The following is a 14,914-nucleotide window of genomic DNA, read 5'->3' as shown; positions in this document are numbered from 1 at the left end:
TGCAGGAACAGATTGCTTTTAATGTAAAAACTGAGGACTTTTGGATCCAGTTATAATTTCATATTTGTTTACAAACAGACTTTGTGATTTGTGTGTGGTTTTTGGCTTTGCTGGAGAGTTGATTTGTTGATCTGGTGTTGCCACCTGCTGGATCCAGTCTAGACTACACTGTTTTAGCCTTTGTAGAAAATCTGTTTACGGGGTGACGGTAGATGGCAATAGTGAAAAGCAAATCAGCTTTCACTTGGTGAGTGAATTCATCTCTTTCCTTTAGGATTTGTATTTATCCTACACTTAAAACGTAATGACCAAACCAAAACTTACCTTCCCTGTTAAATCAGTTGTGGGATTGTAAAGTACTGACTTATGTATACCTGTTTTAGGTGTTTCTTTTGTACTTTTTCTTTTAACTAGTATAATTCTACTGTGAAACAACTCAGGCATTCCAGGTTTAGTGATAGTAACTGTTAATGCCAAGTCACCAGGCAGTCATATCTATTCCTTGGAAATTGGACCAGGCAGGGAAGATAAACCTGAAAAAAGCCTTGACTTGTTTATCTGTGGAATGCTGCAGAAAGTCTTTATCCCTTCTCTATTGCCTACTCTCTATTAGAAATCCCAAATTCTAGTTCCAAGCTCTGCTGTAAGTCTTGAGAAACTTCCGGTTACCTGGTTTCCAGAACCCATACAGTGCCATGGGGAGTTATTGGGGTACAATGAAGAATGCTTGCCTAATTTAGGATAACTTTGGTGGCTTGTCTTTCTATACAACAAGAATGCCATTTATCCCACATCTCTGTAGTAGACAGTTTACCTGGATTTTCTGATCATGCTAGTGAGGTGTGTAATTTTTTCATTTGCTACCTATGGTCTTATTATGAGACAGGTGGCTGGGTTACTTGTCTAAGGGAGGGGCCCAATTATTTTGGTTACCAGTTTGGAAGGCAGCCAGCATAGAAAACCTTTAATTTTTTGCGACAGCTGTTACCCTCCTCTAAGGAAGAGTGGCTCTCCCTGAACCCAAACTCTTATTTCTGGCTGGGACTCTAGAAAAATTGAGAAACTCTTTAATTGTAGTAGAGAGGTGGGTTAGAGCACCATCCAGAGAGTAACCAAATGTCTTCATAACCTTGAAGATTTTGCAGTATTGAAATAGCAATACTCATCCTTACTTGCTGCAGGGGGTAAGGGAGTTGAGGGGGGAAAGCAGGGAGAGGGAAAGAGTGACATAGTTTGAATGGGAAAGGATGAGGAAAGGGCAGTGACACCCTTCAAAAAAACTATTTTCATCCTTCTTAGGCCTGCTTCCATTGTACAACTGGGATGTGCTCAGGATTATGAGTCACTCTCTCCAGCAGCCCACTCAGCTCTACATGTCCGTGCCTCACTTCAAGACCCTTTCAAATTTGGGCTCATGCTATTTATTATATGCTATTTCCCAGTATTTCCTCCTGGATTTGAGGTAGCTAGATCTGTTCAGGGAGCCCCATGCGTGCCAGGCTCATTTCTGTTTGTTGGCTGCAGTTTCCCTTACTATAGGGAAAGGAGGGAGTGAAAACCCGGTCATACTACACACGGGTATGAGGGTCCCACAACTACCCATTGGAGAGGTGTCATCCTCTCCACCTTATGGATTGGGAAACCAAGGCTTCTGGGTAAGATTTACCCAAGTTCCCATACTTATAAGTTCTAGAACTAGGGCGAGAGGCCAGGACTATCCGTTGCCGTAGCCCATGTTCTTTGGACGACCACCTCACACCCTTGTTTTATCATTGTCTCCTTCCTAAGAGTAGGAGAGGGAGGATGAGTATGGTTTCCCTATAGTGCTGTTTTAGAGTCAGCTCTCAGTGTGCACATACTGTCATCAGTTCTTAGGGTGTGTTTGCAAGGGGGCTTCCTCGGTCATCCTTAGATTTAGTTAAGTACCAGCACAGTAATTGGACTACAGAGCGTAGGCATTCCCAAAGCTACTCCAGACTTCCGTCTTGTTGGTAAGCTTTGGTTGAGACCTGAGAACAATCACAAAGTTACCTTCACTGCACACATCCAAACTCTGCCTCCCTTTGGTTAAATTTGCTTAACGTATTGGCCAGTTTTTGTGCCTTTCACAGTACCAAGAGATTATGGCTCTGGAAGACGAGACCACACTTTTATTCAGTTTCATTCATTGTCTGTAAAATTGCCTGCAAGTTCTGATGTGGGAATCTTTTTTCTGGAATGTGATGTCTAAAAAAGGAGGTTAGATCTTCTCCCACTCGGACTCTAAATAGAGTAAGTTTCTGGTGCTGACACTTTTTATACTTCTGGTGAACCAGAACAGAGGGAGGGGATGTGTGGAGCAATGCTGATCCTTCGTGGTTTCCTACTGGGGACAATCTACGGAGGGAAAACCTCCCTCTACTTGGGAGGGTGTACAAGACAAATTGGGCTTTAGTTAACTTTGCATCTGATTTTCCTGTAAAGTAGCCCAGCTTTGATTAGGTGACTCATTGTGGATTTTCTGGATTGTCGTGTGCCCATTGTAGCTGCTTCTTTTTTTATATTTTTCTTTACAAAGTAAAATTTCATTGTGCAAAATTCACTGATAAGAAACTGAGAAATATAAAAGCCACATAATTCTAGATCTAATTTCCCCCCATTTCCAAAATATATTTCTTGGTGTTCTTAGTTTTATTTTAGGCAAATTGCTTGCCTTATTACTTGGCTTTGTTCAGGCTTTCTTTCCTGTTTGCAGTTAGAGTTTGAGTAGGAGGTAAGTTATTTTCAGAGATCATGTAGGTTTGGGGTGGTTGTATCACTGCAGAAGGCATCTAGTAGCATTTATAAAAGAAGCCTGGAGCGGAGCTCACTGTTAAAGGTCTAGTAGTTCCTGACTGGCTGAATTTTCCCCCTCCTTTGTTGTACCCCGGTCAATTAGTAATGGCAGGCAGGGATTTACTGTCCCTGTATGGACAGAGATGCTCTGTAGGGGAAAATGGCTCTCAGAGTAGGATTCCTGGACCAGTGGCACCCGGGAATTTGTTAGGCAGATTCAAGAGCCCCATCCCAAACATACTGAATTGGACACTGTGGGGCGGGGCCAACAGACTGAATTTAACAAGCCCTCCAGGTGATTTCAGTGCTGTTCAAATTCGAAAATCCCTGCTGTAGAGTCAACATAGAGTTGACTCTGTTTGCAGAGAAATAATTTGAGATCTTTCTTCTGGAGTTACTACGTCTTGATAGGGTTAAAGGCAAATATTAGCTCCAAAGTAGCTTCTTTTATTTTTCATTTTTTAAAGATTTTATTTATTTATTTGAGAGAGGGTGAGCAAGAGGGAGCGAGCAGACGGGGTGAAGGGCAGAGGGAGAAGCCGATTCTTCCACTGAGCAGGGAACCCCGTGTGGGGCTTGGTCCTGGGATTCCAGGATCATGACCTGAGTTGAAGGTAGATGTTTAACTGACTGAGCCGCCCAGGCGCCCCAGCCCCAAAGTAGCTTATGTTCTCCTAGGGGCCCCCAGCTTTGCCTTCACTGCTTCTCTTCACTGATGGAAATTTAATAAACCTTTTTGTTCAGAATTGTATGTATCTTTTATATATTCCTAAGGGGAAAAAAAAGCCTCCTTTTAACATTATATTCTTAGGATGAGAAGTAGTTTTATTATAGAGAGACAAGAAATGTGTTAAGAGACTTAAAAATTTAAAAACAATAAATATTATTTTCCTGTAACATTAAAAGAGGCAATGAAATGACTTAACTTCAGGCGCGTAAAACTTAAAACTGTCATCGATGAAGATACTTTTTTTCATCAATAAAGATTCTTAAAGCCCATCCTTGCTACAAGTGCAGACTTCACAAATCACATACCTCAGTTAGAAGTCTGGGAGTGCGTGGCTGGGAAGTGACACGTGCTGCACCCGTAGTGGCATAATTAAGAGCGCTAACTGCCAGTTTCACCCTGCAGGTCCAATCTGACTGTAACGTGTGATGTTTACATAGAGACTCCTGAGAAGGGAGGTGTGTTCATTGCTGGAAGAGTAAACAAAGGTGGCATCTTGATTAGAAGCGCCAGAGGAGTTTTCTTCTGGATTTTTGCAAATGGAACCTACAGAGTTACAGGTGATCTAGGTAAGTGACTTCTTCCGTAGCACATGGCTTGTTATGAAATATGCCACGGTGAGCTTGTCACTTACTGTGTAATGAGCGAGCTTTACCTCAAGGGGCTTGGACGTCTAACTGGGAAGAGATTCAACACATGTAAGCAAATACCAAATAATTCAAAATTTGAGAGTTAATTAGAGAGGCAGCTGTGTGAAAAGAAATGGTGCAGAGCTTTTTCAGGTAAGCTGAGCTAGGCTGTCAGGGTAGGATTTGCATAGACTGGGGTGAGGTGGACGTAGTAGGGAGAGAATGCCCAGGAAACCCCATAAATAAAAAGCAGGACTACAAGAACGTGCTAGTGTGCTTATGGAGATACAAGGAGAGGGCTTGGTCTGCTTAAAATAGAGAAATTCTGTTTCCAAATTTAGTTAATAATTTGAAAAGAGCTTGACTTTTTTTTTCATTCATCTTGAACAGCCCTTGTCTTACATAGAACAGTATTTTATCCAGGGTAGGTGCTTAGGGTATGTCCATGTTGAATTCCGTCTAACTCACTTTGGTGTTGGTACACCCCGCTCTGTTGAAACAGATGGTATTGTGCTGTGTTTTCCTGATTTCCTTGTCTCAACTTCCCCCTGCATTTGTAAAAAATCTTCTCTCCTATAGTTTGCTACTCTTTTCCTCTTCCTAAGGTGGAAAGGGCTGCACAAGTAAAAAAGAGTGGTTATAAGGACACTAGAGTAGGATTGCAAAATCATGGCATGACCCATCTAGAACGTTCCTTGATGATTGTCCAGTCCAAACCAGAGAGGTTAATTGATTTGCCCAAAGTCTCAGAATGAGTTAGTAGCAGAGCTGGAACTAGCTATTTACATCCAGGCCTTCGTCCCCACTGTTCTTGTGTTTTAAACTGCCCACTCAGCATCTTCGTCTGGTTTCTGTCAGGCATCCAAATATAATCTATCCCCAAACTAACTCATTGTGTTCTCTCATTCTCAGTTCATGCTATTCCATGTAACCAGTTACCCCAGCTGGAAATCTTATGGTGACCTTTAACCACTACTCCTTATTCTTTATATCCAGTCCAGCCGAGTATAAATCTGTGCCTGAACTGTAGAGGCTCCCACGCTGTACTGTGGTTGGTTTGTGAGTTTATTTCACTGGTCCTCCTGTGAGCTCACCGATATGCGTGGCTCACAGAAGGATCCCAGTACATGCATGCGGAATGCATGCCTGAATGAAGAATGTTCTGTTCTAAATCGGTGGCAGATCTGGACATGTAGATCTTTGGTAAGGCTTCTTTGTTATATACAAATGCTGCCTGAGAACCCCGACTGAGCTATGTGATTCTGTGATTTCGATTTTAAAAATATGTCAGTCAGGATAATCTTTTTGTGTTGCAGCCGGATGGATCATATATGCTTTAGGACATGTTGATGTTACAGCAAAAAAATGGTATACACTCACATTAATTATTAAGGTAAGTATTGCTGATCCGAATGCCTGGAGGTAAAATATTCTTTTCTTGTGCCTTTCTGGCACTTTCTGTTATCAGATGAGAGGGGAAACGTGTGATAAATACAGTAATGGAAATAGGCAGCGAAACTGCCAGGATACCAGCAAACCAGCAGATCCGAGGGGGACAGTGTGTGTCAGGGTAAAGCCGCATGAGAACGACCAGCTGTTGACTTTATCACTCCTCAGTTTTTTCAGATTTTTTAAACTCAGGGGTAATTGGTAGATAGTCAGTAATTGAATTATTTTTTCCCAGTTGGCTGAACCGAGATTATAAATTGGAGCCTATACATTTATTTTTGGTGGCTGAGAGTAATTTTCGCGATGAGTACAAATTTTTGGAAGTTGGTTTGCATGAGTACTTTTGTAAAGAAGGTACCAGATTAATTGTAGGATCGTGGCATCTAAAAATATTTGTCCAACTCACTGGGCGATCATGAGTTATTGATGGACGTGAGTCCATGTGTTGAAACTTCTGTGGAATACGCTGCTGTTCTGTGACAACATGGTTCTGTCATAAGTTGGCTTAGGTTAGAACAGCAGGTAAATATGGAAATCAGATAACTTTTTCAAATTGTTCTCGTCTCTTACCCAACCACCCAAAATGACAGTACTCATTTTTCGGGTGGTAACAGTACGTTTTGAGCATCTGGGTTGGGTGCGGCTTTGTTTAACTCTGCCACACTCGGTGGGCGCGGCTTTGTTCCCAGTTCTTCCCTTCAGCGGCCAACCGAGGCGGTCCGGGTGGGCTTTACCTGCAGGTGGAGGGAGGGTCTGTTGCATGGCTCTCGGGGCGCATGTGCGGGTATTTGATTAGGCAGATATTTAGAAATGGAATTGCATTTTGAATTTTGGCAGGTACTGCCCTATTGCCGGCCTAGCTGTATCCATTTTTGTAGCAGTTATAATAATATTTGATATTACCTATTTCTAAGGATTGCTTTTCAAACTAATTCACATGATTTTATATTTTCTTGATAATGAGGGAGCTTGCACCCCTTCTTATGTTTATTGGCTATTTGTATTTTTCTCTCTTTTCTGAAGTTACCTGTTCACATTCTTTCCTCATTTTCTTATTGTGTTTTCTTTTTCTGATGGATTCATATGAAGTGGTGATGCATTGTCTATTACATATGTCACAGATATTTTCTTCTGCCCTGTCATGTGTATTTTAATCTTGTTTATGGTATGTTTCATGAATGGAAGTTTTAAATTTTGGTTCTGTCAAATATTTTTTTTCACTGCTTTTATGTCTTTTTTAAGAAGACCTTCACCTTTCTCAAGGTGAGGGACATTTTTTTTTCTCTAAGCAAAGTTTAGGATTTTTTTATGTTGAAGTCTTTTTTTTTTTTTTAAGATTTTATTTATTTCAGAGAGGGGGAGGGAGAGGCAGAGGCAGAGGGAGAGAGAGAATCCCAAGAAGACTCCCCACTGAGCACGGAGCCCCACGTGGGGGTCGATCCCAGGACCCTGAGATCATGACCTGAACTGAAATCAAGAGTTGGATGCTTAACTGATTGAGCCACCTAGGTGCCCCCATGTTGAAGTCTTTAATACATCTGGAATTTACTTATGAATCATAAGGAGGACTGGCCCAGTATAATTTTTTTTTTAAACAAATGGATAGCCATCACCATTTATTACATAGACTATCCTTTTGCCTATGATTTAAAGGCCACCTTTTTGATTTAACAAATCATCACGTGTGCATAGGTTATTTCTGAACTTTGTTCTTTATATTGCTTTGTCTTTCATTATCTGGTATCACTCTTTAAAGTGTGTTGACTTTCCAGAATCTTTGATTACATAGTTTACTCCCTTACTTCACTTCAGGTTCTTTCCTGACCACGTTCTATAAAACAGCACCCATTTTCCTTTCTGTTCCCCCTCCCTTAGTGAATGAAGTGAGCGTTCTTTATTTTTTTTTAATTTTTTTATTATTTATTTGCGAGAGAGAATGAGTAGAGAGGAGAGGCAGAGGGAGAGGGAGAAGCAGACTCCCCACTGAGCAGGGAGCCTGAAGTGGGGCTCGATCCCAGGACCCTGAGATCATGACCCGAGCTGAGGGCAGATGGTTAGCCAGTCAACCGACTGAGCCACGCAGGCGCCCCTCAAGTGAATGTTGTTAGCAGTAGGCATGTTGGAGCCAGGCCGACCTTCGTGCCTACTTCCTTGCTGACACCTGCTGACTCCCTGCAAGTTATTTACCTCTTTGGGCTTCTGTTTCCTTATCTATAAAAGGGAGATAATGTCTGTAGGATTGTTTTAGGGTGAAAGGTTTTTTATTTTTTCATTCAATACACGTCTGTTAAGCATCTTTTATGTGTACTTTCTTAGGTGCTAGGGATGCAGCAGCGAACGAGGCACACACGGCTCCTGCTCTGCTAGAGGACACGGGTTGGCAAAGTCCATCTGTGAAGGGCCAGGCAGTAGATGCTGTAGGCTTTGTGAGCCATCTGGTCTGTTCAACTTTGCTTAACTCTCTTTGTGTCGTGAGAAAGCAGCCACGGACAGTAGATAAATGAATGCATGTGGCTGTGATTCCAGTAACGTTTCATTTATAAAAATAGGTGGCTGGCCTGTGGGCCATAGATGGCTGCCTTCTATTCTAAGAAAGTAAAAAAAAAAAAAAAAAAAGAATCAGTCAATCAAATTGTGAAGAAAAAAATGGGCGAGGAGATAAAGTAGCTCCCCCGTCTGGATGCTGTAGGTAGGAAGACGGGAAGGGCTCCTGGAGTTGGTGCTCTTTGAGCCGGGACGTGCCTGGTGGGGCGAGCACGTTGTGCAGAGGGCCCGCTGGTGCCTGGCCTGGGGCGAGGAGCCCCCGGAGGCCAGCGGGTGGTGTGGGGCGGGGAGGAAGGGCAGCTGGGCAGTTCCACCGACTGTGCCCTGGCTCAGCATCATAGCCCCTGTCGGCCCCTCGGAGGGCTGCAGAGAGCTGGGCACGTGTGTGGCAGCACGAGTGTGGGTCCCGAGCGTGGAGTTGGACAACTAAAATTCAGCTCTCGCTCTGCTGGTGCGTGTGTGATTTTGACTTATGGTCTCACGTCTCCGTATCTCTCTCCGTAAGATGAAAGAACGAGATGAATGCCCATTGCATTGTCATTCTGTGACTTAAAAACAGATTTTATTTTGGTCCTTAGCCTGGCGCTTTGGATCTTTAGCTCTTCACCCTTTGAAATTAGCTTATTTAAATGTTTAGCTGCGATTGATATGCTGTGAATATGTGCTCAGAAACATGCTGTAACAATGATAATAAGGGCTAGCGTTTCTTGCCCGCTGGGTGCCAGGCACTTGGCTCTGGAGGATTGGCAGCTGTCTGAGGAAATTATTTTTATCTTTCTCTGCCAGTGACCAGTAAATCATTTCTGTGGATATTCCCCTTCTTCCCCCGACCCCTTTCCCCCCAGTCATCAGGTTAACTGGTGGTTACTATTTTTCTAACCTAAGGGTGGGCTCTTCATGTGACTTTGAAGTGATATTCTGTAAACGGGGACAAAAAGGACTTAAATAAATGGATGCTTTGGCTCCAGTAGCCGTGTCTGAAGAGCTGGTGGCTGTTAGCCAACGTGTGTGCATGCAAGTACTTGGAAATTACAAACGTTTGTTTATTTTAGTGGGCTTTTGTCTAAAACTTTATGATGCCGTGGAAAGTTTTACATTTCTGTTGGTTTTACAGCGTCTTGGTGGGGAACAAGGAAATCCTGAGGTCTTCCTTGTGCCTTGGAAACTCTTTACATACGTAGACAAGAATTTCCTCTGCGAGAATTTTTTCTGTGTGTCAAACTTTTGCTCAGACTGTGGAATTGTGTTTTGCCACGGTCTCAAGTGAGAAGCGTGTTTGCCCCACTGAACAGATTGGCCGTACGCATTAAGAAACAAACCTCAGAGAACCCTTTTCATGTCTTCGGGGTGCCTTTGTCTTTCCTGCAGGGCCGGCTCTCCTCTGGCATGCTGAACGGCAGCTACGTCTGGACGAACATCCCTGTGAGTTTCCCGAAGAACGGCTGGGCCGCCATTGGAACGCGCTCCTTTGAATTTGCGCAGTTTGACAACTTTCGTGTGGAAGCCACAAGCTGATGTTCACGGAGCACCACAGAACCACTCTTTGGATTTTCTTTCTTTCGTTTTGGTTTTGGTTGGGAGCCAATTCTTTTGATGGATCAATACAGGAGCCTCTTGGAGGCTAACAGTAGTGAAGAGAAAATGGGGAGACAAATACATGTTTGCTTGATCTCCCGGAAGGTATTTTTAGAACTAGTGCCCAGGGGAGGCTGATGAATCTTGCACATGCCCGGATACGTCCCCTACGATTCCAGCTGTGCAGCGGTGCTGTTGTGCGGAGCGGCTCGGGTGCCTCACGGCAGCCATGGCTCTGACGCCGCGGGGCCGCTGTCTGCGGCGCGGGGCACCGTGCGGACGCGCCCCTGGATCGTCGCGGAGACGGCCCTGTGTCTGAGCGATGGCCTCGTCCGGAGGTCACGGCGCGCCGCGGGGAGCTGAAGAACCCCGGAAGTGCGGCTTCGCGACAGCCGCTTCAACACGCTAATCTTAACCCTCTCAGGAGTGTTTTTTCTTTTCCTTTTTACGACGATGCTTTTGAATTACAGATTCGATGAGTGGATGATTTGAAAACTGCCTCACTAATAAACTACCTCTAAAGCTAGTCCTGCAGTGACGAATATGAGCAGATTAACTGGGTTATCTGCAATTTTTAATTCTTTTAAATCCACCCTTTAGCCTCGTAACCCTGAAAACGCCGTGTGAACATGTTCCCAGGTGGCTGGAAGGAGGAAGAGAATCCCGCGTAGCCAGTGCTGTACGTGGGTCTCAAGACGGAGCTGTGGCGGTTTTCTTGCGTCTGATTTCCTAGTGCCTTTCGCGGCCTGTGCTCGTGTGCCACTGGTGACGGACTGACAACAGCTAATGCATTCTTTGATCTGTGTGCGTGGAGGAAGGGGAACACGAAGCTTCTGCTAGTTCATAGAATTGGATCATCCTCTAATATTCTGTGTGATTAGATGCACTTATTTCCTGAAAGTGCAAATGTGTTTATATTTAAGGTGGGGAACATATTTCTCATGCAGTATAATTTATATCTAAGCATTAGTGGACCTCCTAGAAACGACTCAGTTGTCATGTCGATAAAGTAAATTCTGGAATTCTCTAACATGAAAGTTGAAAATTTCACTGGACTAATTCTAGAATTTTGGAATTTGTAATGGTTTAACATCGGCTAAACTGACCTGAAGCTTTGTATTTCTATTAAAGACAAGAAGCTAAATATTAGAATACATCAGATCATAGAGAAAAATTTTAAATTAAGCCAAGTCTAAGTGATTTCCACTTCAGGTCTCTACAGATTTTTTTTAAGTTAACTTTATTGTGTTATAATTTACATACAATAAAATGTTCCCATTTTGAGTATAGAGTTCAGTGAGTCTTGATAACTGGATACACCCACAAAACCAATGCCCCAACGAAGATATGGAACATTTCCATTACCCCAGAAACTTCTCGGTGCACCTGTGTAATAATATCCTCTCACCTGTCCCCAGCTCAGGCAACCATTGATCGGATTTCTGTTGCTACTGACAAGTTTTCTTTGTTCCAAAACATTATAGAAGTGGTATCATACACTGTGTACTCTTGTGAATGGTTTCTTTCATTCAGCATAATGCTTTTGAGATTTATCTGTGTCACTGTGTAAATTAATGGTTTGTTGCTTATCGTATGGTTATACCACAATTTGTTGTCCTCCTCCCTCACTTTTTGGAATTACGAATAAATCTATTATGAACATAGTCTTTGTGTGGACATTTGTTATCATTTCTTTTTTTTTAAAGATTTATTTATTTTAGAGGGAGAGAGAACAGGGGGAGGAGCAGAGGGAGGGAGAGAGAGAATCTAAAGCAGACTCCCTGCTGAGCACAGAGCCTCACTCAGCTTGATATCATGACCCTGAGATCATGACCTGAGCTGAAATCAAGAGCTGGACACTTAACCAACCGCCCCACCCATGTGTCCCTGTTTTCATTTCTTAATAAATATCAAAGAGTGATACTGCTGGCTCTTTAGGGAAGTGTATGTATAACCTTATAAGAAACTGCCAGACTGTTTTCCGACATGATTATATGGTTTTACGCTCCTGTTTACAGTGTTGGAGAGTTCCCATCGCTCCACATTCTTGTCCATGCGTCATGTTCTTCCTCATCTTAGGGGTGTGGGTGTGTAGTAGGCACCTGAGAGGTGGAGCATCTTTTCATGGACTTATTCATTACTCATATATTTTCTTTTGTGAAATGTCTGGCTCTTTTGCTCATTTAAAAAAATGGCTTTTCTGTCTTATTGAGTTGTGAGAGCTCTTTATATATTTCAGATACATTTTTAAAAAAGATTTTATTTATTTATTTGAAAGAGAGAACGCATGAGTAAGGCAGAGGGAGAGGAAGAGGTAAAGAATCCCAAGCATACTCCGTGCTGAGCATGGAGTCCGATGTGGGCTCAGTGTCATGACCCTGAAACCATGACCCAAGCCAAAACCAAGATTTGGAGGCTTACCTGACTTATCCGGGTGCCCCCAGATGATATTTTTAAAATCAGATAGATGTTTTATAAATAGTTTTCTCCAAGTCCGTATGTTTTCAAGAATACAAAATTTTAATTTGGAAGTGCAGTTCATAATTTCCTTTCCTTTTATGGTAGGTGTTTTTTTGGTGTTCTAAGAAATCTTTGTCTATCCTAAATTCACAAGGATCTTATTCTTTGTTTTCTTCTAGAAGTGCTATATTTTTAGCTTTTATATTCAGGTCTGTGAACCATTTTGCGGTACTTTCTGTATATGCAGAGAGGTGAGGTTTGAGGTTCATTTTTTTTGTCCTATATGGATATTCAGTTTTTTGAGTATTGTTGAAAAGACCATCCTTTGTCAAAAATCAATTGACTGACTATATGTACGTCCAGAAGTGAACACTGTATTCTATTGACTTGTATGTCTATCCTTAGGCAAATACCACACTGTCTTTATTTCTGTAGCTTTATAGTTAATGTTGAACTCAGTTTAAATTCTCTCAACTTGTTCTTCAAAATTGTTTTGGCTAATATAGGTAAACGTCAAGTTTACATATAAATTTTAAACCCACCTTATATATTTCTGCAAGCTGCTGCTAGAATTTTTGTTTGGGTTCCATTAAAATTACAGTTCAATTTGGAGAGAATATCTTACTAGAATCGACCCTTCAATCCATGAACATGTTTTACTTCCACATTTCTAGGCTTTTCATACCTTTAGCCACATCTATAGTATTATGTAGAGACCAGGTTTTGCATGTATTTTAAATTAATCATTAAATATTTTATGGTTTTTTGATGCTGTTGACAATGATATTTTTTATTTCCTTTTTCAATTATTTGTTGCGCATACATTGAAATACAGTTGCTTTTCTTGCGTTGACCTGTAAATACCACTGCTTGTCCCAGCCTTCCTGGGAGGGGTGCATAACTGAGTACCAAATGCTGCTCGCGGCCACACACCAGGAGCAAGGAGGAAGAGGACCCTTGGACAAGGATGGCAAGATCCTCTCTCCTGCAGCACCCCTGCGGTACCTCCATGCTACCGGGCAAACGGGAAAGGTTTACAGATCCCGCTCTCGTATCACAGAGCAGGTCAAAACAGGGATTGGGGGCTGGGAAACCGTTAACAGGAGCAGCGCTGTTCCAATTTCTACATTTCTTGTGTTAGTTTTGGCCATTTGTGTCTTTCAAGGAATTTGTCCATTTCACATAAATTGTCTAATTTATTGACATAAACTTGTTTGTAATGTTTCCTTATTTTATTGTCTATAAGATGTTCCTGATATGGCCAATTCATGCTTTCTTTTTATCTTTATTAGTAAGAGTTTTGTCGATTTTATCTATCTTTCAAAGAACCAGCTTTTGGTTTCTTAAATTTTTTTCCCTATTGTTTCTTTGTTTTTTTCTTTCATTGCTGCTTGTACCTCTATTTTCTCCTATTGACTTTGGGTTTAATTTGCTCATTTTCTAGCTTCTTAAGATACAAGCTTAGATGTTTGGGTTGTGATCTCTTTTTTTCAAAATATAGACATTTAACACTAAAATTTTGTGTAAAACACTGAACAGCATCTCACATATTTTGATATGTCATGATGTCTCTTTTTTTTATTCACTTGGAAGTGTTTTCTAATATTCTTTTCCTTTTTCTTTTTTGACATTTATGCCAATTAGAAGTGTTTAATTTCCAAATACTTGAGGATTTTCCAGATTTTATTTTTGTAATTGATACTCAATTCTATTGTGGTCAGAGAATATGCTCTGTTGAATTTCAATTATTTTAAATGTATCCAGGCTTGTTTTATAACCCAATTTATCTTGGTCAATGCACCCTTCCAAAAAGTACACGTTCTGCAGTGATTGGCTGTAGTGTTTTACAAATATTAATTAAGTCACGTTGGCTGATTGTGTTGTTTAAGAATTCTATGTGTTTACTGATTTTCTGTCTACTTGTTCCAGCAATTACCGAGAGAGGAGCATTGAAGTCTCCAGATACAATTGTGTGTTTTCTCTTTCTCCTTCAGCTTTGAAAGTTGGACTCTCGTGGGGCTTTTAGAGCTTTGCTAGGGGGCGGCTGGGTGGCTCAGTTGGTTAGGTATCTGCCTTTGGCTCAGGTCATGATCTCGGGGTCCTGGGATCAAGTCCTGCATTGGGCTCCCTGCTCAGCAGGGAGTCTGCTTCTCTCTCTGCCCTTCCCCCCTGCTCATTCTCTCTCTCTTTCTCAAAAATAAATAAATAAAAATACTTCAGAGCTTTGCTAGGGCAGGGAGAGTAGCCTTTCCTCCAGGTGTAGTATGGCCCTATTCCCAAGGCAGGGAATTCTCTCGAGATGGAATGCGCACTCTCCATTAGAATTGTTCCGATCCTGACCACACCCAGCCCTGTGAGAATCCCGATAGTTGTACAGCTAACAGGACCCTGGTAACTGTTCTTTCCTGATTCATTCTTTGCCTCGCTCCCGGGGTTTTTCGCTACAAATACGTGGCTTAGTCGAGAGCCACAGTCAGGAAGGGAGCCCTCTGCACATGTCCTGACACCGTTTTTTGCAGCGCTCCCTTCTCTCAGGTGCTCTGCCTTGCGTGTCTCAGCCTCCTCGAGCTCGGATCTTATCTTCACAGCTCTACAAGCCCATGCTCTGTATTCACCCCTGTGTCCTGGAATCTAGTAAATGCCTCCAGACAGAAATTGGGGGTCACAGGGTTCACCTCTTTTGTTTCCCTTCTTTCAAGGCTCACAGCCCTGGGGT

At 42.2% G+C, this 14,914-nt stretch overlaps 1 protein-coding gene across 4 annotated transcripts in view; it reads left to right on the top strand.

Annotated features, from left to right (window-relative positions):
* Positions 1-11,402, top strand: part of GALC (galactosylceramidase) — a 58,827-nt gene extending 47,425 nt beyond the window's left edge. For 3 of the 4 annotated variants that reach the window (XM_034642383.1, XM_002926916.4, XM_034642384.1), the window contains exons 15-17: positions 3,947-4,110; positions 5,487-5,563; positions 9,532-11,402. In XM_034642383.1, the coding sequence (XP_034498274.1) occupies positions 3,947-4,110; positions 5,487-5,563; positions 9,532-9,678 (388 nt within the window). In that variant the 3' untranslated portion in view covers positions 9,679-11,402. Of the gene's footprint in view, positions 1-2,111; positions 2,272-3,946; positions 4,111-5,486; positions 5,564-9,531 lie in introns of those variants that run through there. The other variant, XR_004620171.1, reaches the window with a different exon arrangement.
* The last annotated feature ends 3,512 nt before the right edge of the window (positions 11,403-14,914 follow it).

The sequence above is a fragment of the Ailuropoda melanoleuca genome, chromosome 14 (genome assembly GCF_002007445.2).
Source record: "Ailuropoda melanoleuca isolate Jingjing chromosome 14, ASM200744v2, whole genome shotgun sequence".
Taxonomy (NCBI): Eukaryota; Metazoa; Chordata; class Mammalia; order Carnivora; family Ursidae; genus Ailuropoda; species Ailuropoda melanoleuca.
Note: the sequence above shows the minus strand (reverse complement) of the source record. Positions and strands in the feature narration are given on the sequence as shown.